This window comes from Synchytrium microbalum, assembly GCF_006535985.1.
Source record: "Synchytrium microbalum strain JEL517 chromosome Unknown SmJEL517_scf0020, whole genome shotgun sequence".
In the NCBI taxonomy this organism is placed as follows: Eukaryota; Fungi; Chytridiomycota; class Chytridiomycetes; order Synchytriales; family Synchytriaceae; genus Synchytrium; species Synchytrium microbalum.
In genome coordinates, this window is record NW_022158369.1 from 146,760 (window position 1) to 172,328 (window position 25,569).

Here is a 25,569-nt window from a genome sequence, read left to right on the forward strand (position 1 = left end):
CTGTTTACTTCTGAATTGGAGCGTGCCAAAGGTATTCTTTCATGTAGAGGCACTGGATATGAGGCACCTCGGATGGGCAGAGTGTTGTTCGGTGGGCCATAGTTTCTGCTGTCCAGTCCCAACATGTTTTGATCTATCAATCGGTGCAACTTAGGACGATTAGAACCGTCAGAAATGTTGTATGAAGGTGCGAACTAAGTCTGATACCGCTGCTAGATCTCTTCTGCCTCACAAGTCAACAAGTCAAATTGCGCCCCCGAGAAAAGCTTTGTAAGAGCAAAATCGCAGCCATGACTTGAAGGCTCCCTCAGAAGCAATCACAACAGCTGATATGAGACCTGAGCAAGAACGTAGTAAATCTTTAAACAAAACTTTTGATTAAATTATTAGCTGCGATCCAGTCAAGTTCCAGTACGTCCAAACAAACATTATAGGACGTTACGACAATGGCACGTTGTTGCACTTGTTGTTATCGTGAACCAAACCTTTTTTAGTCTTGATGTTCCTAGTATCAAATGTCTCTTCTGTAATCGTGAGGTACGTGGGTGTTGTTCTCTCCCTCGCGCTCAGAGACTTGTCGGGAATTGCCCATAACATAACGCCCACCGTCCTTCACGCGAACTGGAGCCTTTCTACACCAGAACGAGCTTTATACAGACTGCTATATGTGTTAAACTGTCAGATCTAACCGATCAAGAACATTTCTGTTTCTGGATCAATTTATAACAAGATCGTATTCGCTCAACTTCACACACACACTTTCTCACGGAACGACAGACCATGTCTGAGGTGAAGAGTGAATCCACCAATAAGGGTGACAGCGATGCCCCTCCCGCTGTCATGGACCCGCGCTGTGAATGGTTTTCAGACCGTGTATGTAACGCACTGAGATTGAAAAATGACAAATTTAAAAAAATGGTGTCCACCCAGGAGAACTGGTAAGTGCTGTACATGTTATACCATCAAAACATTATATTTCATATTGTTTCGTTCACGGATCTCGTACGCACAATGTCACGGGACAGTTGGGGGCCATAGAACCATCCACTTTGAAACAAGGATGTGATGTGGGAATGTGTTTCGCATGAAACAACGTTTTTCAAACAGTTCTTTACATAAACCCACCATTTCTTGCCTCAACCAACATTTGCTCCCTTGTACCATTTAGGGAGGCCATTGTCAAGTTCTTGGACAGCAGTGATGTCAACACAATTCTATTTTATCTTAACGCCCGTGACGAGCTGCTACCAGCAATCAACTTTCCACCACAACTCAAGAGAAAGTCCGTTTACTTTCTCAAAAACACTCTCGGCTCACAAGTCACCACTAGTCTGGAAAAGGAACTCACCATGGGTGATTTGGCTGCCGATCCATTAACATTCCTATCTACACTTCTCGAAGAAGTGTATTTGCCACTGCTGACAAACCCACGCAATCTGGAAGCATGGCCTGAAGTCGTGGCCAATGATGTGTTGCGACACTTTCACCAGCTGAATGGTGCCGTTTACGTCATATCAGGCAAATCAAAGGTGTGAACTTCCTCTCACTTTCAGCCACTATCAACCAGGTTTCCCTCCTGATCAGGACTACTGAATAACACGTGTTTCTTCTACCGTAGGGCAAAACGCTGCTGCCATTACCACATGGTGCCCGTCTCAACGTCGAGATCGACAAGTCATTACTACACACTCTAGAGTCTGCAGTGATAGACTGGACTCACCAAATCAAGGAAGTCATTAAATCATCTTCAGCTGGACCACTCGATGCAGGGCTGACACCTGGACCAGTGGTTGAAATCGACTTTTGGGCTGCTAAAGCCGCTAATCTGGCCAACATTCATTCTCAACTCACGGATGAAAAGATACAAAAGATTGGTCGCATACTGGAGGCCAGTAAATCTACCTACCACCCCGCATTCAAAACCATCTTTGAGGAAGTCTCCTTTGGTACGTATGTTGCATTGAAGCCGAAACAACAGTTGATGCCTGAGTTCTCCCCCCGCCAAGTTTTTTTAACGTATAAATTTCAACACAGCTCTCGATGAGGCAAGTGACATCCGACTTTACCTTCAGCCACTGCGGCCACTGGTAGACAAGTTATCTGGATCGTCAGACTTTGCTGAACTGGCTCAAGTCTTCCCTCCATTAATGCACACCCTGGTGCTTATATGGACTCATTCCAAACACTACACCACTCCACAACGAATCACAGTGGTGCTTCAAGAAATCTGTAACGACGTCATAGAACAGGCCCGTGTATTTATTCAGCCAGCCGAACTATTCGCTGCTGAACCAGAAGAGGCTGCCGACCGAATCCGTCTCGCCCTTAAAGTATGTGAGTCTCTAAGGAACACTTATCAGGACTGTAAACGAAGAACCGTAGAGGGTCCAAGGCCGTGGAACTTTGATTCGAAACTGGTCTTTGGTCGTTTGGATCGATTCTTGTTCAGAGTAAACCAAATCCTGGATTTGTTTGATACCATTGTCGAGTTCAACCGCCTTGAAAAGGTTGAGGTTGGTGGTACCAAGGTAAGATAATTCGAGGAAAGGAAGGAAAATTACACTCCATTTCATAGATCGGTTAGGCTCAGTTTTTTTGATTAGGGTAAAATTCTGAGCTCCCAAGTCGCTCAAATATTTGCAGAATTCACGACGGCCTTGTCCGGTTTCAAGCAAATCAAATACGATGTGCTTGACTTGCAAAACAGTGACTTTGAGAGTGACATGTCCAAGTTCCAGGCCAAGATTGAAGATTTGGATCGTCGAATCGGGTAAGCATTCAGTCAACGACTTGGACTTTTTTGCCTTTTAACACAAACATGCTTCATGTTCTAGAACCATCCTCTGCCAAGGCTTCGAAGACTGTACTGGTCTCCACGCATGCTTCCGTTTAATTGAATCCTTTGCTGGTCTTTTGTCACGCCCACGGATTCAACACGACTTCGAGGGCAAATACTTTGCTTTATTGCAGGCCTACATGCGTGACCTAGAAGATGTCCGAACCATCTTCTTACGAGGTCGAGACGATCCACCAATACATTACAACATGGCTCCCGTAACTGGTGCTGTCGCATGGTGTCATGAGCTCAAGGAGAGAATAGGCAAGGCCATGGAGAAGCTCAAGAGTGTAAGTACCGTCGCCGGCATGTTTCTGTTTGCTATGGCCTTTTTGCGTTTTCCCTTTTTTTAATCGGTGAAAAATCGCATCTCGTTTCATGTTGCACTTGCGAACTGACTGGTCATTTTGAAATAGCTCAATCACAGTGTCATGAACACTGAAGAGGCCAATATCGTGCTCTCCAAGTACAATGACATCAAGAACATGCTTGATGCGTACGAAAGTGCCGTCTATAAAAAATGGGCAGACACACTAATAGACGAATCCGAGGCCAATCTCCACAAGCCTCTGCTTGTTCGTAATTCCGATGGGTTGCTAGCAGTCAATTTCGCACCCAAAGTAGTTGCCCTACTCCGTGAGGTGCGATATCTCGAGTCTCTGGCAGTCAAGGCTCCCGAAACCGCTGCCCGTATCTACTCAAAAGCAGAAGTGTATAGGCAATTCATCTTCTCGCTGGCCCATATCTCGACTCAATATAACAGCATCAAGACTTCCGTCCTTGAAGTCGAACGACCTTTAATCGAGTCCAAGGTGTTGGCCGTCGATGCTATGGTTGAGCAGTCTCTAAAGACACTCAACTGGACATCAGAGGGTGTTGAAGAGTATATACAATCTCTCGGAAAGATTGTTGGTGACTTGAGCTCCGTATTGCAAGTTACCAAGAACAATGTGGTGCAAATCGTTAAAATGATGAAGGCCTGGTCATCAGCACCTCTCGTAGAACGTAAAGATGGCAAGAAATTGCTAGATTTAGAAGGCAAGGACGCTCGGCTAACGGCTGCCTATGATCAAATCAAAAAGGACGGCCGAACCATTCACGAATTACTGGAACAGACTCGTAGTTTACTTGGTGCTCAAGAGTCTCAAGCTGAATGGGGCAAATACCGAGAATATGTAGATGGATTGATACGTGAAGGCTTCTTTGATGTTATTCGTAAATCATTGGAACACTTGGCTGAAAACATGGATCGTGACCGTGCATCAAGAGCTGATGTCGGTCCCGTTTTGGAAGCTAAGCTTGAATTGGAGAATGACACGCTTGTATTCACTCCAAGCATGGCTGATGGTATGTGTCCTTTGTTTGGTTGGTTAATTTCTAGTGACAAACAAGGGAAAGGTAGTGACTTCCAATTTCCTCAACCTAGAAAACACGGAAGGCAGCTTACTTTCTACCATTAAGACCCTTCTTGATGACATCTACGAAACTGCGTCACTGGTTGGACGTATCGCTAGACCAGCAGCCATACCGCAGCCAGAACCCGTACCTGCCTCTGAAGAAGGGGGAGATGCATCAGGCACCGGACTACATGGTGAAGATGCTATGGAGAACGAAACATATCTGGGCGAGATGTTACACGACGAACGATTGTCAAAGATAAAAGTGGAGATTCTTGGTCGTGTCCAGAGAATTACGGAAGAGTGTATAGGATATAGTGATAGTTATGATCAGTACACGTACCTCTGGACCGTAAGTTTATGCTTCCTCATGCTTGAAATGCATATCTTTAACTCGTCCTTTTTTGCTATTAATAGGAAAACCGTCAAGAATATATGGAACGTTTCCTGTCCAACCCACCTAATGCCGACAAGGCTGCCGAGAGTCCCGCCTCAGATTCTGGTGAAGGAGATCAATCTCTCAAACTCGAGAAGTTTGAAGTTGAAATCCGTAAATTCGAGGGAATACATAAAACCGTCATGGCTATTGAGCCTGAAGTGCTGTTCCAAGGCTGGTTTAGAGTTGATGCTCGTCCGTTAAAACAAGCTCTGAACTTGGTCGTTAAGAAATGGACATATACGTTGACCAAGCATCTCAGTGATAGTGCAGTTGCAACACTGAATGAGTTGGACAAGTTTGTCAAGAATACCAAGAAGGGTTTACAAGTTAAAATCGAGGTGAGACATTCTTTCACTGCTTCATAACTTTCTTTTTCTGCCTCCCAAATTCCCTGCTGACCATTCTTCATATTCTAGGAGGGTGACTATGATGGCCTGATATCGGCTATGGGCTTGCTACATGCCATCAAGCACAGAACAGCCAACATTGATAAAACCTTTGAACCTCTTCGTAAAACAGTCAATCTTCTTCGTCAATTTGGTGTCGAAATGGAAGATACCATCCATAAGATGCTCAACGATCTACCAGAAGCATGGTCGGACGTCAAGAAACTGTCTGTCTCTATAAGAGATCATGTTGCTCCACTGCAAGCTCGTGAAGTAGATGTCCTTCAAAGGAAGTGTAATAGCTTTGATCAACGAAACCATGCCTTCCGAGAAGAATACAGGAAACGGGCACCATTCAAGTTTGAAGTTGGCCCCGACGGCGCCTATGAACTCATCGACTCCAGTCATGTCGAAGTGTGTCATATGGAGAATGAAGCAGCAGCCATTAGGGTATCATGTGAACTCTTCGAACTCAACATTCCAGCCTACCGTCAATTGGCTGATTGTAGAAGAGACGTTGGTATGCTAAAACAAGTATGGGACTTTGTAGCACTAGTCACATTCATGTTTGATCAATGGCGAGGAACTCTATGGACTGAAATTGATACTGATGCCATGGAAGCCAAATGTCGAGATCTCAACAAGGAGCTTCGTAAGATGGATAAAGAAATCAAGGGTTGGGATGTGTATTCTGGCCTGGATCAGATGGTCAAGGATATGATTACCAGTTTACGTGCTGTTGGTGAACTCCGTAGTAATGCTATTAGGGATCGTCACTGGAAGCAGTTAATGAAAACTACTGGCGTCACTTTTGTGTTGACTCAGGACATGAAGTTCCAGGACTTGTTGTCATTACAGGCAAGATTATGAATATTTTGTGGTTTCGTTTTTCTTGCATGGACGCTTACAATTCTGTTTACACTTTAGCTACATAAATATGAAGATGACGTCAAAGTCATTGTTGACCGGGCCACAAAAGAATTGTCTATGGAGAAGATTCTCAATGATCTCACCAAGACATGGACTACTATGGAGTTCACATATGAAATCCACGAATCGACCAAGACACCACTTCTCAAGTCTTCTGAAGAATTGATTGAAACTCTAGAAGATAATCAAGTCATGTTGCAAAATATGATGACGTCGAAGGTTTGTTTTAATAAGAGGATCAAATTCGATTTCCCTTCGCTGACTTACCCCTTACTGACTTAATGTTTTTTGCACAGTATGTCGCCCACTTCGAAGCTCAAATCAACAAATGGTTGAACACTCTTGGTATAGTCGATTCAGTCATAAGTTTATGGCTTGAGGTGCAACAGACATGGTCGCACCTTGAAAACATCTTCATGGGCTCTGAAGATATTCGAGCACAATTACCAGAAGATACAAAGCGATTCGATGGTATTGATAAAGACTACAAGGCATTAATGAGTGATGCTGTCAAGACTCCCAATACGGTTGAAGCCTGTACAAGTAAGAATGTGGTTTGTTGAGTTGAGCAAACTATAAGTTCAATTCGCTGACGATTTTTTTTTGCACAGAGGAGGGATTATACGAGCGTCTGGAGCTTTTACAGAGCCAACTGGCGCTTTGTGAAAAGTCTTTGGCCGAATACCTCGAAACCAAACGTCTCGCCTTCCCTCGTTTCTACTTCGTATCTGCTTCCGACTTGTTAGATATTCTTGCCAAAGGCAACATTCCACACGAAGTCGCTGTCCACCTCCCCAAATTATTCGATAACATTGCCAGGCTACAGTTTGAGAAGATGGAAGGTGGTGACCCATCCAAGATCGCCATCGGGATGTATTCCAAGGAAGACGAATACGTGCCATTCGTCACACCTTGTGAATGTAGTGGTCCAGTAGAAGTATGGCTCAACCGATTGGTAGATGTGATGCGTAAAACTCTTAAACACATGTTGGGTGAAGCCGTTACTGGTTATGAAGAGAAGCCTCGTGAGCAATGGATATTTGACCATCCTGCTCAAATCACTTTGGCTGGTACACAAATATGGTGGACTACGGAAGTCAATGTTGCGTTTGGTCGATTGGAAGAAGGTTATGAGAACTCGCTGAAGGACTACTACAAGAAACAATGCAATCAGGTACTTGAAGCGGTATTGTTTCGGTTTGAGCGAACAATCGTCTGACTCGTATTTTCTTTTCTTTTTAGCTCACGAGTCTCATTACTCTCATTCAAGGAGAGTTGAATTCTGGTGATCGTCAAATGATTATGACAGTCTGTACTTTGGATGTGCACGCTCGTGATATAGTAGCCAAGCTCATTACAGAAAAGGCGGACAATGCCCAATGCTTCAGTTGGCAATGTCAACTACGTTTACGATGGGACGATGCCGTAATCGCCCACACAGATGGAACTGCTGGTGATTGTATTGCCAACATTTGTGACGCCTCCTTCCGTTACAATTACGAATATCTAGGAAACACACCACGTCTAGTTATCACGGCCTTAACGGATCGTTGTTATATTACCTTGACTCAGTCGCTCCACTTGATTATGGGTGGTGCACCAGCAGGTCCCGCGGGCACTGGTAAAACCGAAACCGTGAAGGATTTGGGGAAAGCTCTTGCCATCATGGTCTATGTATTCAACTGTTCTGAACAGATGGATTACAAGTCCATTGGTAATATCTACAAGGGTCTTGCTCAATCTGGTGCTTGGGGTTGTTTCGACGAGTTCAATCGTATCTCTGTTGAGGTCTTGTCGGTCGTAGCTACTCAGGTCAAGTCTATCCAGGATGCTTTACGTGCTAAGAAGAAGCGTTTTATCTTCCAGGTCAGCAAGATTCAATGATGATCCGTCGTGCTGTTTTTGGCTAACAAGCAACTATCTGAAACAGGGAGAAGAAATTCGATTGGAAAGAACTGTCGGTATCTTCATCACCATGAATCCTGGCTATGCCGGACGTACTGAATTGCCTGAAAACATCAAGGCTCTCTTCCGTCCTTGCTCTATGGTCGTACCCAACTTGGAGCTGATTTGTGAAATTATGTTGATGGCTGAAGGATTTATAGAAGCCAGTACTCTAGCTCGTAAATTCAACACCCTCTACAAGCTCAACAGAGAGTTGTTGTCGAAACAAGATCACTACGACTGGGGTCTTCGAGCCATTAAGTCCGTATTGGTCGTTGCTGGTTCTCTGAAACGTGCTGATCCTACAGTACCAGAAGAGCACGTATTGATGAGAGCTCTGCGTGACTTCAACTTGCCCAAGATTGTCACTGACGATCTGCAAGTCTTCCATGGTCTAATTGGAGACTTGTTCCCCAAGGTTGAAGTACACCGTAAACGTAACGAGAAGCTGGAAGACGAAATCCGCAAAGCAACTGTCGAGAGTGGTCTGCAAGCTGAGGAAGTCTTTGTCCTCAAGATTGTACAACTGGAAGAACTTTTGGCTGTACGTCACTGTGTCTTCATTATTGGTAATGCAGGTACCGGTAAATCTCAGATCTGGAAGACTCTTGCTCGCACCTATGTCAGCTTGGGCAAGAAGTGTCAATGGGCCGACTTGAATCCAAAGGCTGTCAACACCGACGACTTGTATGGTTGTATAAACCCAGCTACTCGTGAATGGAAGGATGGTCTTTTCTCATGTATTATGCGTGACACCTCCGCTATTCCTGGCACTGATCCCAAATGGATTGTTTTGGACGGTGACATTGATCCCAACTGGATTGAATCTCTAAACACTGTCATGGATGACAACAAGGTGCTGACCTTGGCCTCTAACGAACGTATTCCACTCAAACCACATATGCGTATGATCTTTGAAATCGGTGATCTCAAATACGCTACTCCCGCCACCGTATCTCGTGCCGGTATACTATATGTAAACCCAAGTGATTTAGGATGGAATCCATTCGTGCAGTCGTGGCTCGACAAACGGGAGGATCAATCTGAAAAGAGTACTCTTAGTGTGCTCTTTGATAAATATGTAAACCCTTGTCTCGATGTGTTGCGCTCTGGCAGATTCAAACGGGCCGATATCGAAGACTTCTCTATGGTAGTGATGCTTTGTAACATATTAGAAGGTCTCCTCACTCCAGTAAACACACCAAAGGGTTGTGATAAGGATTGGTTTGAAATCTACTTTGTATTCGCTGCAGTCTGGGCTTTTGGTGGTGGAATCTTCCAGGATCAAATGGTTGATTTCCGTAATGAATTCTCCAAATGGTGGAATGGTGAATTCAAAGTAGTAAAGTTCCCTCCAACCGGAACTGTATATGATTACTTTGTAGACAACGAGAGCAAGAGATTCTTGCCGTGGACTGACCGTATTCCTGTATTTGAGTACGATCCCGATATGCCACTTCAAAGCATATTGGTACACACTCAGGAAACCATTCGTATTCGATACTTTTTGGACGTATTGGCTGATAATGGTAAACCGGTGCTGCTCATTGGTAATGCTGGTTGTGGTAAAACTGTGTTGATGCAAGACAAGTTGAACTCTTACGGTATGATGCTGTGGATCGTCAGTTTTTCTTTTTCAGGCCACACAACTTAATCTATTTTTAAATTGCAGGCGAGGACCGTTTGATTGTCAACGTACCATTCAACTTTTACACTACTGCATGGTCGCTACAACCCATTCTAGAAAAGCCGTTAGAAAAGAAGGCTGGTCGTAACTTTGGTCCACCAGGAAACAAGAAGCTGATTTACTTCTTGGACGATCTCAATATGCCAGAAGTCGACAAGTATGGTACTGCCAGTCCACACACATTGCTGCGACAGTACTTGGACTACCGTCATTGGTATGACCGAAGCAAATTGACACTCAAGGAAATCCATAACTGTCAATATGTCGCTTGTATGAATCCGACAGCAGGTTCTTTCAAGATCTCCCCACGTCTACAACGTCACTTTGCTGCCTTCGCTGTCAACTTCCCTGGCTTGGAATCATTGCAAATGATTTACAGCCAGATCTTGTCACAGCATCTAAAGGCATTCCCTGACAAGCTCCAGAAGCTTGCAGACAGACTAGTCACAGCTGCTTTAGGTCTTCACAAGAGGGTCTCTGCCTTCTTCTTGCCTACTGCCGTGAAATTCCACTATATTTTCAATCTCCGAGACTTGTCCAACATATTCCAGGTATGTACAAAACCCTGTTTGATCCTTTTTTTGCAAATGAAGTGGCTCACGACCGTTTTCATTTCCATCATAGGGTATACTATTTGCTCATAAAGACGCACTAAAAGAGCCCATAGATATCGTAAGACTGTGGATGCACGAAGCCACTCGTGTATATGGTGACAAGATGATTGCTGCGGAAGATCGTCAACAGCTCTGGAAGTTCCAAGAGGAAATTGGTAAAAAATCCTTTGAAGAACTCGACCAGGCTGCACTCAAGGCAGAACCACTCATTTACTCGCACTATGCCAGTGGTATGGGAGATCCCAAGTATGGTCCAGTCAAGGACTGGAGTGCTCTCCGCAAGTTGTTGGACGAAGCACAAACGGCGTACGAAGAAGTCAATGCAGCCATGAACTTGGTGCTCTTCGAAGATGCCATGTCGCATATATGTCGTATCTCACGTATATTGGAATCGCCTCGTGGTAATGCTCTACTTGTCGGTGTTGGTGGAAGTGGCAAACAGTCGTTGGCTCGTTTGGCTGCATTCATGTCCAACATGGAAGTCTTCCAAATCACATTGCGTAAAGGTTATTCCATCAATGATTTGAGAACTGATTTGGCGGGGCTATATACTAAGGTCTGTTCCCTGCTTTCATAATGGCACGATACATTTCAGAAACTAACTGTTGAATTCTCAATAGACTGGTCAAAAGAAGATTCAGATCATGTTCTTATTGACTGACTCTCAAGTGGCTGACGAAAAGTTCTTGGTGCTCATCAACGACATGTTGGCATCAGGAACCATTCCAGGATTGTATCCGGACGACGAAGTAGAAGGCATCATCAGCTCGATGCGAGGAGAAGCCAAGGCTCAGGGCTTGATAGATACCAGAGAAGTCTGCTGGGATCTCTTCATCCGCACAGTCCGTAAGAATCTAAAGGTTGTGCTATGTTTCTCGCCTGTCGGAAACACTCTTCGATCTCGATGCCGTAAATTCCCTGCCATTGTCAACTGTACCATGATTGATTGGTTTGACGAATGGCCCGAGGAAGCTTTACAATCTGTAGCAACTCGATTTATATCGACATGTGATTTGGTGCCAAACGATCTTAAAGGACCTGTTACCAAATTCATGTCGTTTGCCCATCAGTCAGTTAACGCCGTATCTCGTAAATATTTGCTGAATGAGAAACGACACAACTATACTACTCCTAAATCCTTCTTGGGTCTCATTTCCCTGTACAAGGAAATGCTAGAAAAGAAGAGTTTGGAACTGATTCGAGCAATGGAGCGTCTAGAGAATGGTTTGACCAAGCTTCAGTCAACAGCTTCACAGGTCGACGATCTAAAAGCCAAGCTCGCTTCGCAGGAAGTAGAATTGAACGCCAAGAACGAAGAAGCCAATCGTCTTATTGAGCGTGTTGGTATTGACACCGAGAAAGTCAATAAGGAAAAGGCTATTGCTGCTGAAGAAGAACGTAAAGTCGACGGTATTACCAAAGATGTATCAGCCAAGGCCGAGTCTTGTCAAAAAGATCTTGGAGCTGCTGAACCTGCTCTAGCTGCTGCCGCCGCTGCTTTGAACTCTCTCAACAAGGCCAATTTGACGGAATTGAAGTCTTTTGGTTCGCCATCTGATGAAGTCGTTAATGTAGTGGCTGCTGTCATGGTGTTGTTGAGCCCACCTGGCAAAATCGCTAAGGATCGTAGTTGGAAGGCTGGAAAGAATATGATGGCCAAGGTATGTTATGTCTGAAATCTTTGGGCAAAAAATACTTATATAGCCTATCTGTATTTGTAATGATCGACTTCTAATCTGTCGCGTAGGTCGATGCTTTCTTGGAATCACTCATCAACTTTAACAAGGAAAACATTGATAAATCCAACTTGGATGCCTTAGAACCATACTTGGCAAACCCCAACTTTACTGAAGAGTTTATGAAGTCCAAATCTTTAGCCGCCGCAGGTCTCTGTGCGTGGGTAGTCAACATTGTAGGATTCTACCGAGTGTTCTGTGATGTAGAGCCCAAGCGAGCAGCACTCGAAGCTGCCAATGCCGAATTGAATTCGTCTCAAGCCAAATTACGAGACATTCAATCCAAGATTGCCGAACTTGATCGCAACTTGGGTGATTTGAAGGCCAAGTTTGAGAAGGCTACAGCCGATAAACTTCGCTGTGAGGAAGAAGCCAAATCTACACAGGAGACTATTGTGTTGGCCAACAGACTGGTAAATGGTCTTGCTTCTGAGAAGGTCCGTTGGTCTGATGCTGTCGGACGATTCAAGGAACAGGAAAAGACATTGGCTGGAGATGTATTGCTATCTGCTGCATTTGTCTCTTACGTCGGTTGTTTCAGTAAACGATACCGTGAAGAATTGCTGCAGGAGCAATGGCTTCCTACGTTACGAGCAAGTGACTGTAATATTCCATTGTCTGCCGATGTAGATCCACTCTCGATCCTAACCACCAGTGCTGAAATCGCTAAATGGAATAACGAAGGTCTGCCCAATGACCGAGTATCTTTAGAAAACGCTACTATGGTCACCACTTGTAAACGATGGCCATTGGTTATAGATCCTCAACTGCAGGGTGTGACCTGGATTAAAAACCGAGAAGGTGCATCACTCAAGACTGTACGTCTAGGTGAACGTGGATACCTTGACAAGATTGAAAAGGCTGTGTCGTCTGGTGATACCGTCCTTATAGAAGATATGGGTGAGAGTATAGATCCAGTGCTCAATCCAATTCTAGGTCGAGAAACCATTAAAAAGGGACGATACATTCGGTTGGGAGACAAGGAAGTCGAGTATGATGCTCGATTTAAACTTGTCTTGCAAACTAGATTGCCCAATCCACACTACCCACCTGAAATCCAAGCACAAACCACACTCATCAATTTCACTGTAACATTGGCTGGTCTTGAAGATCAGTTGCTGGCTGATGTCGTAAATATTGAACGTCCAGATCTGGAGAGGACGAAGGCTGATTTGACTAAACAGCAGAACGAATTCAAGATCAAATTGACTGAATTAGAAGACGCGCTCTTGTCTCGATTATCAGCCGCTCAGGGTAATTTCTTGGGTGATACTGCTCTGGTTGAGAACCTGGAGACTACCAAGTTGACTGCCATTGATATTGAGCAAAAGGTGGAGGAAGCCAAGAGGACTGAAAAGAAGATCAACGAGACTCGTGAACTGTATCGACCTGTTGCTGGACGATCGTCGCTGTTGTACTTCCTGTTGAATAGTTTGTGGCAGATTCATCCAATGTACCAAGTGAGTGAATTAAAGCTCACATTCTTGTTGCTTGAATGGTGCTTCTTCGCTTACAATTTTTTTTCGCCGTAGTACTCTTTGAGTGCATACAAAGTCGTGTTCAAGAACGCCATCAACCGAGCGGAAGCCGCTGAAGATATCAAGGAGCGTGTCTTGTCATTAATTGACTCTATTACGTACATGACCTTTGTATATACCACTCGAGGTCTGTTTGAAAGAGACAAATTGATCTTCTTGGCTCAGATGACCTTCCAAGTCCTCATGGCAGCTGTAAGTGTTTGTGAAGTTTTTTCTTAGAGAGAGAAAAAGCTGATTAAGATTATTTGATATCAGGGTGACATTGATATGATTGAAATGGACTTCTTATTACGTGGTCCACGAGTCCTCAACGTCCAATCTCCAGTCGAATGGCTCACATCCAGTCAATGGGGTATGGTCAAGGCCCTCTCCGGTATTGAAGTCTTCCGAACACTGGCATCCGATATCGAAGGTGCTTCCAAACAATGGAAGAAGTATTGTGAGAACGAGTGTCCCGAAAACGAGAAACTTCCACAGGAATGGAAGAACAAGTCACCCATGCAGAAACTTTGTATATTGCGTTGCTTGCGTCCAGATCGTATGACGTATGCAGTACGAAATTTCGTGTCGACCAAGATGGGAGCCAAATATGTAGATTCGTCTCGTGTGCCACTCGCCAAATCGTTTGAAGAGTCGGGACCAGCTACACCTATATTCTTTATCCTGTCGCCTGGTGTTGATCCAGTCAAAGAAGTCGAGCATTTGGGTAGATCGCTTGGTGTCACGGAAGATAACAAGAACTTCCATAACGTGTCCCTTGGACAGGGCCAAGAAGTGATTGCTGAACAGCGTCTGGACGTAGCATATCAACATGGTGGATGGGTGATGTTGGAAAATATTCACTTGGTAGCTAAATGGTTGCCAGTACTTGAAAAGAAACTCGAACAACTAGCAATCGGATCGTCGCCTGAATTCCGAGTCTTCTTATCTGCCGAACCAGCTGGTGACCCTGCATACCATATCATGCCAACATCGATATTACAGGCCTCCATCAAAATCACGAACGAGCCTCCAACGGGCATGCAAGCCAACATCCATCGAGCACTGGATAACTTCTCGCAAGAGTCTATTGAACGCTGTGCCAAGGATGCTGAATTCCGTAGTATATTGTTTTCGCTGTGCTACTTCCATGCTGTCGTGTTGGAGAGGAGGAAGTTTGGCACACAGGGATGGAATCGACCATATCCATTCTCTACTGGTGATTTGATGATTAGTTGTGATGTCTTGTATAATTATCTGGAGACGTTTGCGAAAGTACCCTGGACGGATTTGAGATACATCTTTGGAGAGATTATGTATGGTGGACATATTTCTGATGATTGGGATCGGTAAGTCCAATTGAAAAATTCAGTTGTGTTTGTTGGTTGAGTGCACGGATCAAAAAACTGACGATTGTAAAACTTCGTAACAGTCGTCTTTGCTCATCATACTTGGACGTATATCTCCGAGAAGAAATGCTTGACGGCAGCTTCGAGCTCGCACCAGGCTTCACTCTGCCCCCCGTATCCGACTATAAAGACTACCATAGATACATTGACGAGAACTTGCCACCAGAATCACCATACCTATACGGTCTCCACCCGAACGCTGAAATCGGTGTGCTAACCAAGATGGCTGACAATCTCTTCAAGACTATGCTCGAAATGCAGCCTCGAGACACGACAGCCGGTGTCGGAACCTCAAAAGAAGAAAAAGTAAGACAGGTTGTAGAAGATATCTTGGAACGACTACCCGAGAACTTTAACGTGGCTGAACTGGCATCACGAGTTGAAGAACGCACACCGTATATATCGGTCGCGTTGCAAGAATGTGATCGGATGGCTACCCTCACGTCTGAAATCCGACGCTCTTTACGGGAACTGGAGCTTGGACTCAAGGGAGACTTAACGATAACGGAAAATATGGAAGCATTAATGAATGCATTGTTTTTGAATGCTGTGCCGGCATCATGGGAAAAACTAGCATATCCGTCTTCACAAGGGCTCGCAGCATGGTATAACGATCTATTGCTACGAATCAAGGAATTAGAGGCCTGGGTAACTGAATTCCAACTCCCGCCCGTCGTTTGGCTATCCGGACTCTTCAACCCACAGTCATTCCTAACCGCCATTATGCAAACCACTGCACGTAAAAACGAGTGGCCGCTAGATCGAATGATTTTGACTGTCGATGTCACCAAAAAGACTCGTGAAGAATTAACTGCTGCGCCACGAGAGGGTGCATATATCCATGGACTGTTTATGGAGGGTGCGAGATGGGATTCTGCTACGGGTCTGATACAGGATTCGCATTTGAAGGATTTGACGCCTGCTATGCCGGTGCTGTATGTGAAGGCCATACCGGTGGATAAGAAGGAGACGAAAGGATTTTATGAGTGCCCTGTGTACAGGACGAGACAGAGAGGTCCGACTTATATATGGACGTTTAATTTGAAAACAAAGGAGAAGGGGCCGCAGAAGTGGACGCTTGCGGGGGTTTCATTGTTGTGTAGTGCCGAGTAGGGTAATAGATAGGAGGGTCGTTGTATGATAGCTATGTAAAAATACTGCATGTTTTATTATATTAATGTTTTCGCTTGTTTATATATATGCATCTAGTTGGGTAAATTAATTTGATATATTTTGGGGACGTTTTGCGTTCAGCGAAAAAAACGAAGAGATGAAGACATTAGGACCATTGCAAGTCTGACGAACTCCGGTCGGTATATGGATTCGTCATACCTCTATATTTTAAAAACACAACCGCCTGCATGCAGTAACAAGTAAATTGTGCATGCGGAAAGCAACAAGAAATATAAAATATAGCTCGGCCCCAAAAAGACAAAATGAATCAACTATTTCAGCTCAACCCCAAGGCTGCATATTATTAACTCCCATCATTGACATTTGTGGCCTGAATCCTATTAATTGAACAAGGATGATCTTAGGCAAACTTTCGGGAAGCGTTTCTGCAAATAATACAAGCGCTTTTGGCTGCTCTGCAAACAAAGTTACCAGATTGTTGTTGCATAGCCGCAGCTGGAACAGGCATATAAGGACCCATCTGTGGAGGTGGTGGAGCCATTCCGCCCATAATCATTCCAGGTTGTTGAGGCATCATACCCATTCCCATCTGCTGTTGCTGTTGTGGCGGTCGTTGCATGCCCATGGGTTGTTGTTGTTGCATGGGTTGTTGAGGTTGTTGCATTTGCCGTTGTTGTTGGGCTTGCTGCTGTGGAGGAGGTCCTCGTCTTCTAGCTTCAGGCGGTGGTATGACCCCTAAGGAGATCAAAGATGTGTGCATTAGTTATTGTTTGGAATCGATGTGACATACTCCAATCCCGAAGCGTATGTTTTTTTGGTTCACAGTCTTCTCAGTATAAGCAGGCAAAAAATCTGTCGCACCACCCCTGCCTACCTTTATAGTTTGGATCATAAGCACGGACAATGTTTTCTAATGGCACATCACCTTTAGGCACAAATACATCACGAGGAGATGTCTTGGCCAACAATTTGGTTAAATTATCATGTACAGTTTGGGCTAAGAGAAAAAAAGCACATTGAGTGAGTGTTCGAATGGTTCGTGTCAATAATGCCTCGTCCTTCCTCCTGTCTACATATTTTCTTCTTTCTCCTGTCATGCACCGCCAACAAACCACCCCCACCCCCGGAATTGAATCTAAATACATAGAATGAAGTGATGTCCATCCCTCGCCCATACCACACTCACCAATATCAGACTCCTCTTTACTAATAACAAGGCCACCACCATTACTTGCAGAACTAAACCGATCCATTTGGAAGGCATGCAATTGTGTGATACCAGCCAAATTACGGCGGAGGATGGCAGTTCGTGCTGACTTCGATGGTTTGTTTTGTTCTACTTTGGGAGCTGTTGGCAAGACTTGCAATGCATTAAAGATGAAATCGACATCGACGCCTTCATCTTTTAATGCGGTTTCTAAAACAAAGGAGACATGGTGAGACAACTTGCAACACAACCAAAAACGCTGCATTCTGCCGCTTCAACTGGTTATATCCATTTAACAGCGCCATCTGCCATTGTGGCAGATGCGTTTAAAATGCCAGAACGGCCTCATTAAAAACAAAGATTCGGCAGAAAATGACAGTGTCCAAACAGCACGGCTCCCATTCGAAAGGACTGGTTCCTTTCTAATTCCACTGACACATGACAAAACCCAAAACGAAACAAAAAATCCCCAATAGACCATACCAAACAGCACTTACTGGCAAGAGACAAGACTTGTTGAGCAGTACCAACACGTTTATCATTTTGTAACTTGAATAGACGGTAAGAATCTTGAGTTGACAAATGGCTCCAAGTCGAGTCTATTGTAGGAGCAAATGACATGAACGGGCCTGGATCTGATAGGAATTCCACTTATAGGACGGAAGAGTTGGGATGGGTGAGTAAATCAGCCAATAAAAGTATGGATTTTTACGGGAAGGTGGTACGCCACACCACGATATACCGTACTTGACTTGCCATTGATCAATCAAACAAAGCAACTCACTTGGATTTAGGTGTTGGTGTGAGGGTTCTTGTTGATGTCTTCGTTCAGGTTGAGGTATGGCGTCGGGATGACTCGCCATTTTGAGAGCGTTGGTTTCTGAAGCTGGGATGGGTTGAGAAGGTGTGATGACGATCTTGATGACATCCGGTGCTATATGTAACATGAGTATGTTAGAGCCTTGAAGAGCGTAGAAGACAAGTGCCATAGGTGAAATGGCAAAAATTGGCCACTTAATCGAGCAAAGCACACTTACGCAGTTCTAGAGCATGTTGACCCAATGGTCTTTTGATGCTACCAGAGTACGCATAACTTGTATCTTGACCTGGGAGTATTCTCATAAGGGCAAACTTTTGGCGTCGGTTGTCTGTGAATTCTATGTGATTGCAGGAAGGAGTGAATATGGGCTTTCTGATTCAGGATTCACGTCCTCAATACGTTTTGTATATACCTTCATCTGCAGAAGCCTATTATATGATAATGTGGGTTGAATTGGGTCAGTAAACGCCCTTTAAACGTTTGCTAATCTCCCTTTTTTATGCCGATCTCGTTATGATTATGAACCCACCTCAGTCTTGACCTTCTTAGCATCGACTATACGTAGATTCTCATGCAATCGTATCTGATCATGAATTAATCTGACAGTCAAGTCGCGTAGTTTGATAGCAGCCTTGTGAATATCCGTGTTCGGTTTGTATACTCTGGCCAAAGAAGAAAAGTAGGCATCTATTTCGTCCTAGTTGAATGAGTGTATATATTAAGTATAATGTGGTGTATTTGTTGTAGAATAGGGTGTTATTCTTTGCTGCGTCTGTTCCTTTGCAAGTACCTCGAACTGGATCAATGTAGAGAAGAGAGCAGATAGATTCTTGTCGAATATGGTGGCTAGATCGGCAGTGATTGAGTGCGGGTCCTCCCCAGGTATTATTTGGTCTCGTTTGATGGATCTCTTGAGGACATGAATAGCATCGTCGTCGCTAATTGGTTGAGGATGTGTGAATGTTTGGAATAACGATATAGTGCGATATAATACGAGTAAGTACCTCATTAAGATGAATAATATCTTTGATATGATGCTCTGTACATCGACATCATCGTCTAGCTGAGTGGCAGCTCGTTTCCCACTCATCTTGTTCTGTCCTAATGTTGGTTTTTGTTCAAGTTTTGTGAGAACATCAAGAGTAGGCAAAACAATCTTCGGGAGGCCAGTAAAGCGTGATTTACGTGTATACATAGTGGAATAGCACTAATTTATTATTTAATTCAGTCTTGACCGCCTACAATCAATGAAGTACGGCCAACATTCAACACGAACAAACATTTTCGACAATATGGGAGCAGGAGCATCACGTCAAGCAGTGAAAAAGACAGTAGCATCTGCTGCTGCTAATACAACAAAGCAGGCTGCTAATGTACCGCCGCCACCACCAGCATCTACTAGTACAATTCCGGACTATATTCAAGAGGGATTTAAGCAAGACCAGCAAGTAATCCACAACTTTGGTCAATTGCATTTTGATGTCAAATCTTCCACGGCTGGCGTAAAGCCGAGAAAGGTATGTGTGCAGCTTGCTAGTATATATTGGTTGCAAGTGGAAGCTTAACATCAATCCAACATCCATCTATACAGGACAATGACTTTCTTGACATCCTAAAGAATCGGACTATATCCGCACAGTCCCAGGCTCAGGACCATGAATCCCAACGTATAGCCAATGCATCCCCATCACCTTCAACGACACGTCGTATGTACCTAACTGTGCAGGACATTGAACACGTCCTCGCTCTCTACAGATCAAATCCACGCAAATGGACAGTAGATGCCCTAGTCAAGGAAGCCCGGCTACTTAATAATGCTACCAGCAAATCTATAATCACGTCACTCATCACACATCTAAACACGCCCCAACCTGGCAACATATCGACTAACTCAACGGGCGTGTATCCTGCTGTATGGAAGTAGATGTAGAATAGGGATATAACAGTATGACGCGTATTTAGGTATATTCTTGTAAATCATATATAAGTTTGCATCCTGTTTACATCTTCACACAAACGGTCGTGGCTTTTGTTCATTGTGCGGTTGTTAGAGTAAAGAGAGAACGTAGTGCATTGTACGTAGCTGTATGTATAGTATTCCGTTGAGTTTCCCTCTACTTCGACGCTAACTCTTTCTTGACATGAACCAGAACGCCAAAACGCTCAAAACATTTACGTTACATTTTGCACGCGGAACAAGGCCCCTTTTAATTAAAGAAACTGTCGAATTCCTTGTAAACTATTTCTCTGTCGGAATCTCCTTGCGTTTCGGATCTTGGTTTCCACTTGACTTTAAATTGAAACATTTGACATCGTTTGGTGGATCAAACAATAATCACATAGAACATGTCAGGTGCAAGAACAAGAGAGAATATCGCTCTTGTCAGATACTACTTTTCAGGTATGAATTTATATCTACAATCTCTTTTCGTTTGCATTGATTGCAATTAGTGTCACGAGTTGCTACTTTGTCAACAAACCTATCAGAACTTGATCACCATCCCTCAAACACACTTGTTTATTCTATACATTTAGATGTCGAACGAGCAGTCATCAAATCAACCACGAAAGATGACAAGCCACTCAAACCAAAACATATCAATGGTAAGCACCACTTGTAGGGCGTCTTTTTTCCCCATTGTGGTTTATGAGACCCTTATTTCAAACCGTTCCCTTGCGCTCAACTTATAAACACTACTCGTACTCCAATCTCATCCTAGTCCTGGTCGCCGTCACCTTCCAACGAGACTTTCCAATGAGTGACATGTTCAAGTTGATCAATACTAGGCTGAGGGAGAATCATTGGGTGGTAAATATCGTTAATGACTGCTTGCAAGAAAAGAAACAATGCTACGGATATGTCCATGATAAGTCAGTAACTTTTAATTTTTTTTTGGTAGATTGTATTTAAATCATTGATCTTGGTACACATCCTGATGAGAGAAGGAAGTGCAGATAGAGTCACAGGTTATCTCGTATCTGCAAGCATGCTGAATCTATCCAATTTCAGAGACAAGTCTACCAATCCTTATGGTATGATACCAGTGAAGGTCTTCTTTTCTTGTCTTCAAACGGACAACCCAAAAAAGTTTCATTGAAGGGGTTTGATCCTTTAAACTCAGAATTCCGTAGCGCAATTGTACTTAAACCCTCGCCCCATGTTAATATAGGTGCAGCACAAGCTCGAAATATACATGCCTATGCAGCATACCTCGAAGAAAAAACGCAGGCATATCGAGTCGTCAAACGAGATTTCGTTCATGGGAAAGACGAACAGACTGAAAGGTTCAAGACTTTGTCGTCAGATCAAGCTGGTGCTCTCATAGAAGAAACAACGCTTATTGGGCAACAAGTTAATGCATTGCTGGGTTGTACGGTATGTATTTGGAGAAATCTCCAGTTTTGGGACGTTCCGATGTATTTTTTGACCCTGTCTGAAATACATGTTTTCCCTGCAGTTCTATATGGATGATATCGACAATCTAGTCACATTACAAGCGTTCAGATTGTTGTTGCTGGATATGATGATACTCTTTAGGTTGCTGAATGAAGGAGTTTTGAGGATATTGAGTGAGTGTATTTGTTGGTGTCGCTATTTGACTTTCTTGTACTGTACTTTTTTTGTGCCAGTCAAGAGATGACCAATTCCGAACAAAAAAAGGTCTAACAATTGTTGTACCTGGTAGGTTTATTCTTTGAAATGACACATTCAGACGCTGAAAGGGCTCTTGTCATATACAAGCAATTCGCTCAAGAGACTTCGAAAGCCATGAGCTTTTTTGAAATTGGAAGGAAATTGAAACAGTCGCTGGGTATTGATGTTCCTGAATTCAAACATGTACGTAATGTATCAACTGGGCTCACCAATTTACTTTTTCGTGGGTTTGCAAAACCGGAAGCGAGTACCAATGAATTTGAATGAGGTTGATCACAAAAGCTGTAGATGGTCGCCTCACAACGTCTCGTGTTTAACTAGGCACCTATTCAATTAGCCAGTGCATTGGAAGATTACCTACGGTCTCCTGATTTTGAAGCCAATCGAGCAGCTTATCGGGCAAAGAAGGGATTAAACGGAGGTGGTGGCAGTATGGGTATGGGTAATATACCTACTTTGAAAGGACGTGAGTGATGGCCGTCTGTCAACGTTTGTTCTTTTTTTCTCACAGAAAGTACCTTCTATAATGATTTAGCTGGTATTCAACAAATCGACGAACAAACGATAGTCATAAAAGGTGGTCAACCAGGAATGCCATCCACGGAAGAGATCATCCAAAATCCCAAAACCCTTATTGATTTCTTTTCAAGTATCGATACTCAATTGACGTCTGCTCAAGAAGATCCTGTATTCATGATGGGTGGCAACCAAACCAACAACCAAAACCAACTCATGTTGAATGGAATGCCACAACAGCAACAAGGACAATACCCAATGTTGACGGCTGGACCAAGTAACATGATGGGTAATACCGGAATGATGGGAATGGGAGGTGTAAACCCGTTCCAAGTACAACAACAGCAACCCCTCGCAATCGAATATTTACAAACCAATAACCCATTCGCTGCTCAACAACAATCGTTTGGTCAAGGATATAGTAATAATAATTCAGCTGTATTCAATCAACAACAGCAACAACAGCAGCCTGGATTTGGACAGCAACAATATGGACAGCCGTATGGTGGTCAACCACAGCCGTCTTATAATCAGCAACCGCAGCAACAGTTTAATGCTCAAGGAGGTGCTGGATTTGGTGCTTTTGGTGGTACAAATCCATTCCAACAGCAACAGCAACCAGCCCAAATTGGGTTTGGTGCTTTTGGAAGGCCACCACTACAGCAACAACAGCAAGGCTTTGGTGGGCCTCAACAGCAGCAGCCGAATAACTTCACGGTATGTGGGAATTCCAGCGGACTTGGTTTGCTTTTTTTCGTGAAGACACGAGACGCCACCAAGAAAAACTGTGATCCCAGCCCCAGCCCCATGAATGAACAGTAGCTGGACGCTGCTACATATGCCATTGTCCGCTCACCCTCACTTCTCACAAATAGGTTGAAAATGTGTTCGGCAATCAAGCTAAAGCAACACCATTCAACAATACACCCTTCTCACAACCCATGCAACCAACACCAGCAACACCATTCAGCAACCCCCAACAACAGCAACAATCAACAGGCCCATTCTCATTCCAACAAGCCATGTCACAACAACCACCATCAAACGCAAGCAATGTCATGTCGGACTTGAATCCATTCGCACCACAAAATACTGCTGGCGGTAGACTAGCTATAATGGCACCACCAGGAAGCAGTAACCCAAGTGCCAACCCCAGTATGACTGGCAGTATAGGAATGAATCAACAACAGCAGCAACAGCCGCTTAATAACCCGTTTACGAATAATGGTGTACAACAGCCTAATCCGGCTTTGAATCCGTTTTTTAATGCTCAAGGAAGGGCGTTTTGAATGAAAAGAGGTGCTGTTATTATAGATAGATAGAATCGTTTGTTGGTAGTTGGTGGTTTGGTATGGGGGTGTGGTGTCTCATGTCGTTGAACGGTTTGACGAATACGTAAGGAGTTATGCTACCTTTCTATCCTTAAGAATATAGCTTTCGATTCAGCAAACCATTTGTGTAGTTAATCATTCTTCATTTTACGAAACCGACGTTTGCTAAAACATATGAAGGCAGAGAGTTGGTGATTCCAAACTTCTAGTGCTTTGAGATGCGGACCAGAGAGCCCAAATATTGTATCCAGCGAAAATAAAGATGTTCAATGGTTTTGAATTGATGGCTTGATCTCGTATTCGTTGGTTCATTCGACGACCAAAAAACGCCTTTCCGAATACATTTAAGAAATTCAGCAACTCGTACATTTACTTTCAAACTGGCCTTCCAAGATCCATATCTCGTTTCAAAGAGGCCTATTAGCATGGTGCTTGGACGTGTGGACCGCTCCCAGGCACGAAAGTGTTATTCTTTCCTTGAAACAATCATCTCGTCAAAAGTCAAAACCATCCAAAAGTAGAGAAGCCTGCCTCCATAGCACGTTACAGAATAGTGTAGACTATATAGAGTGTTATCAGTCTAGATGTAAGTCCTGTAGCCAGCTTATAGCTCCTTAAAGGCGCTGGTGACAGCAGCAAACCAACAACCAGAATTAACCAGATACTGGTATTTTCTGGAGTACTGGGATGATGAAAAACAGAAGTTGGTGCAGCCATCAGTATGAATTGACGTAATAAACCACATTTTACATCGCTTTTTTTTGTAGATCAGAATAAGTAGGAAAAGCAAGCCAACTGCATCACCACCACCACGAACTTCGACATTGCTGCTGCTTCAGCATCGAGAATTTGATTTTCCCTTCGTCTGTAAATGCACCCTCCCAAGGCGCCCTATTTTCTCACCACACAAACAACCCCATTACCGACGAACCATGTAATTGTCATCAAGATCTGCTACTATTTGGCAATGTATATACAAGATACAAATTACGAAAGAACAATACCAAAATAATATAAGTTAAACAGATCTACTTTCAAAACGGAATCATCTTCCCCTCCCCACTCATCATTGGCAGCGATCCTTTACTCGATGACGCCGACGATTTAAGATTCCGTCTCGCATCTCTCGTGTTTTGCTCATTCAAGAAATTAGTCAACAAGTCACGAGATGAGGTGGGTCGGTCACGTTCTAGTTCACGTAACGATCTCAGTCTTTGGGCGTTGGCTTCTTCGAGTGTTCGTAAGTCTAATCTGTCGGTTTGTCGGCTAATCGTGGATGACAAAACCAAAGTCAGCTCAGTAAGGAGAAAGGATGACTTTAGGACTGAAATCATGTACCTGCTCTCCTTCCTATCACCATCATACCGTGACTGCAGCACTTCCAAATCAACAGGACGGAAATTGTCGGTGGCGTTCAATGGCACTAGCATGCTTTCAGACGGTAATCGGTCCTAGAAACATTTGGGATTCAAATATTATAGTGAGCCATCTGCGAAAATAAACATTTTACAACAGCTACATACGTACAGGATCACGAGCAGACATCCCTCCACTCCTGGCATTCGTCCCTTTCTCATTATACACTCCACTCAAACCCAACCTCCCACCACCGCCGCTCCCATCTCTCCCACTATCTCTTCCACCTCTATTGCCGCCTTGCTCTCTCAGCACATCTAACTGCCGTTCCTGCTCCTTCAGTAACTGTCTCTGCCGCTCATACAATGGCGGTGCTTCCAATATACTGCGTTCACGTAACGAGGACGTTGCAGCTAACGTCGATATGGAGGTCTCACGACCCCGTTGCTGCTGCTGCTGAATTGACGGTAGTGTGGTTGTAGTGGAGGCAGAACTGTCTCGTTCGTATATGGGTCGTCTGCTTAGGGATTCCAGGAGTTTGGAGGTTTCGGTTTGTCTTGTGACTGGTATGGAAGGTGTGTCTCGTTCTCGGAGGACGGCGGTGGTTCGGCGGGGAGCTGCAGGAGGTGATTTAGCAATGTATTCTTGATGTTCT

At 44.0% G+C, this 25,569-nt stretch overlaps 3 protein-coding genes across 3 annotated transcripts; all 3 read left to right on the forward strand.

The window, feature by feature from the left end:
* Positions 1-780: 780 nt before the first annotated feature.
* Positions 781-16,008, forward strand: SmJEL517_g03633 (uncharacterized protein; the record flags this gene model as incomplete). The annotated part of the gene is made up of 22 exons (XM_031169561.1): positions 781-938; positions 1,169-1,529; positions 1,619-1,946; positions 2,035-2,528; positions 2,604-2,770; positions 2,835-3,126; positions 3,253-4,183; positions 4,263-4,585; positions 4,651-5,010; positions 5,089-5,871; positions 5,986-6,207; positions 6,285-6,531; positions 6,600-7,162; positions 7,231-7,854; positions 7,919-9,536; positions 9,605-10,170; positions 10,244-10,789; positions 10,854-11,894; positions 11,981-13,429; positions 13,502-13,699; positions 13,763-14,835; positions 14,919-16,008. The coding sequence occupies 22 exons, from the start codon at positions 781-783 to the stop codon at positions 16,006-16,008; spliced, it is 13,434 nt and encodes a 4,477-aa protein (XP_031024453.1).
* A 3,340-nt stretch (positions 16,009-19,348) lies between these two features.
* SmJEL517_g03634 (uncharacterized protein) lies at positions 19,349-19,980 on the forward strand (the record flags this gene model as incomplete). The annotated part of the gene is made up of 2 exons (XM_031169562.1): positions 19,349-19,573; positions 19,648-19,980. The coding sequence occupies 2 exons, from the start codon at positions 19,349-19,351 to the stop codon at positions 19,978-19,980; spliced, it is 558 nt and encodes a 185-aa protein (XP_031024450.1).
* Positions 19,981-20,402: 422 nt separating this feature from the next.
* SmJEL517_g03635 (uncharacterized protein) lies at positions 20,403-23,516 on the forward strand (the record flags this gene model as incomplete). Its single annotated transcript, XM_031169563.1, has 10 exons — positions 20,403-20,457; positions 20,592-20,660; positions 20,777-20,865; positions 20,957-21,089; positions 21,227-21,432; positions 21,515-21,626; positions 21,743-21,894; positions 22,033-22,153; positions 22,223-22,944; positions 23,103-23,516. The coding sequence occupies 10 exons, from the start codon at positions 20,403-20,405 to the stop codon at positions 23,514-23,516; spliced, it is 2,073 nt and encodes a 690-aa protein (XP_031024449.1).
* Between the last annotated feature and the right edge of the window lie 2,053 nt (positions 23,517-25,569).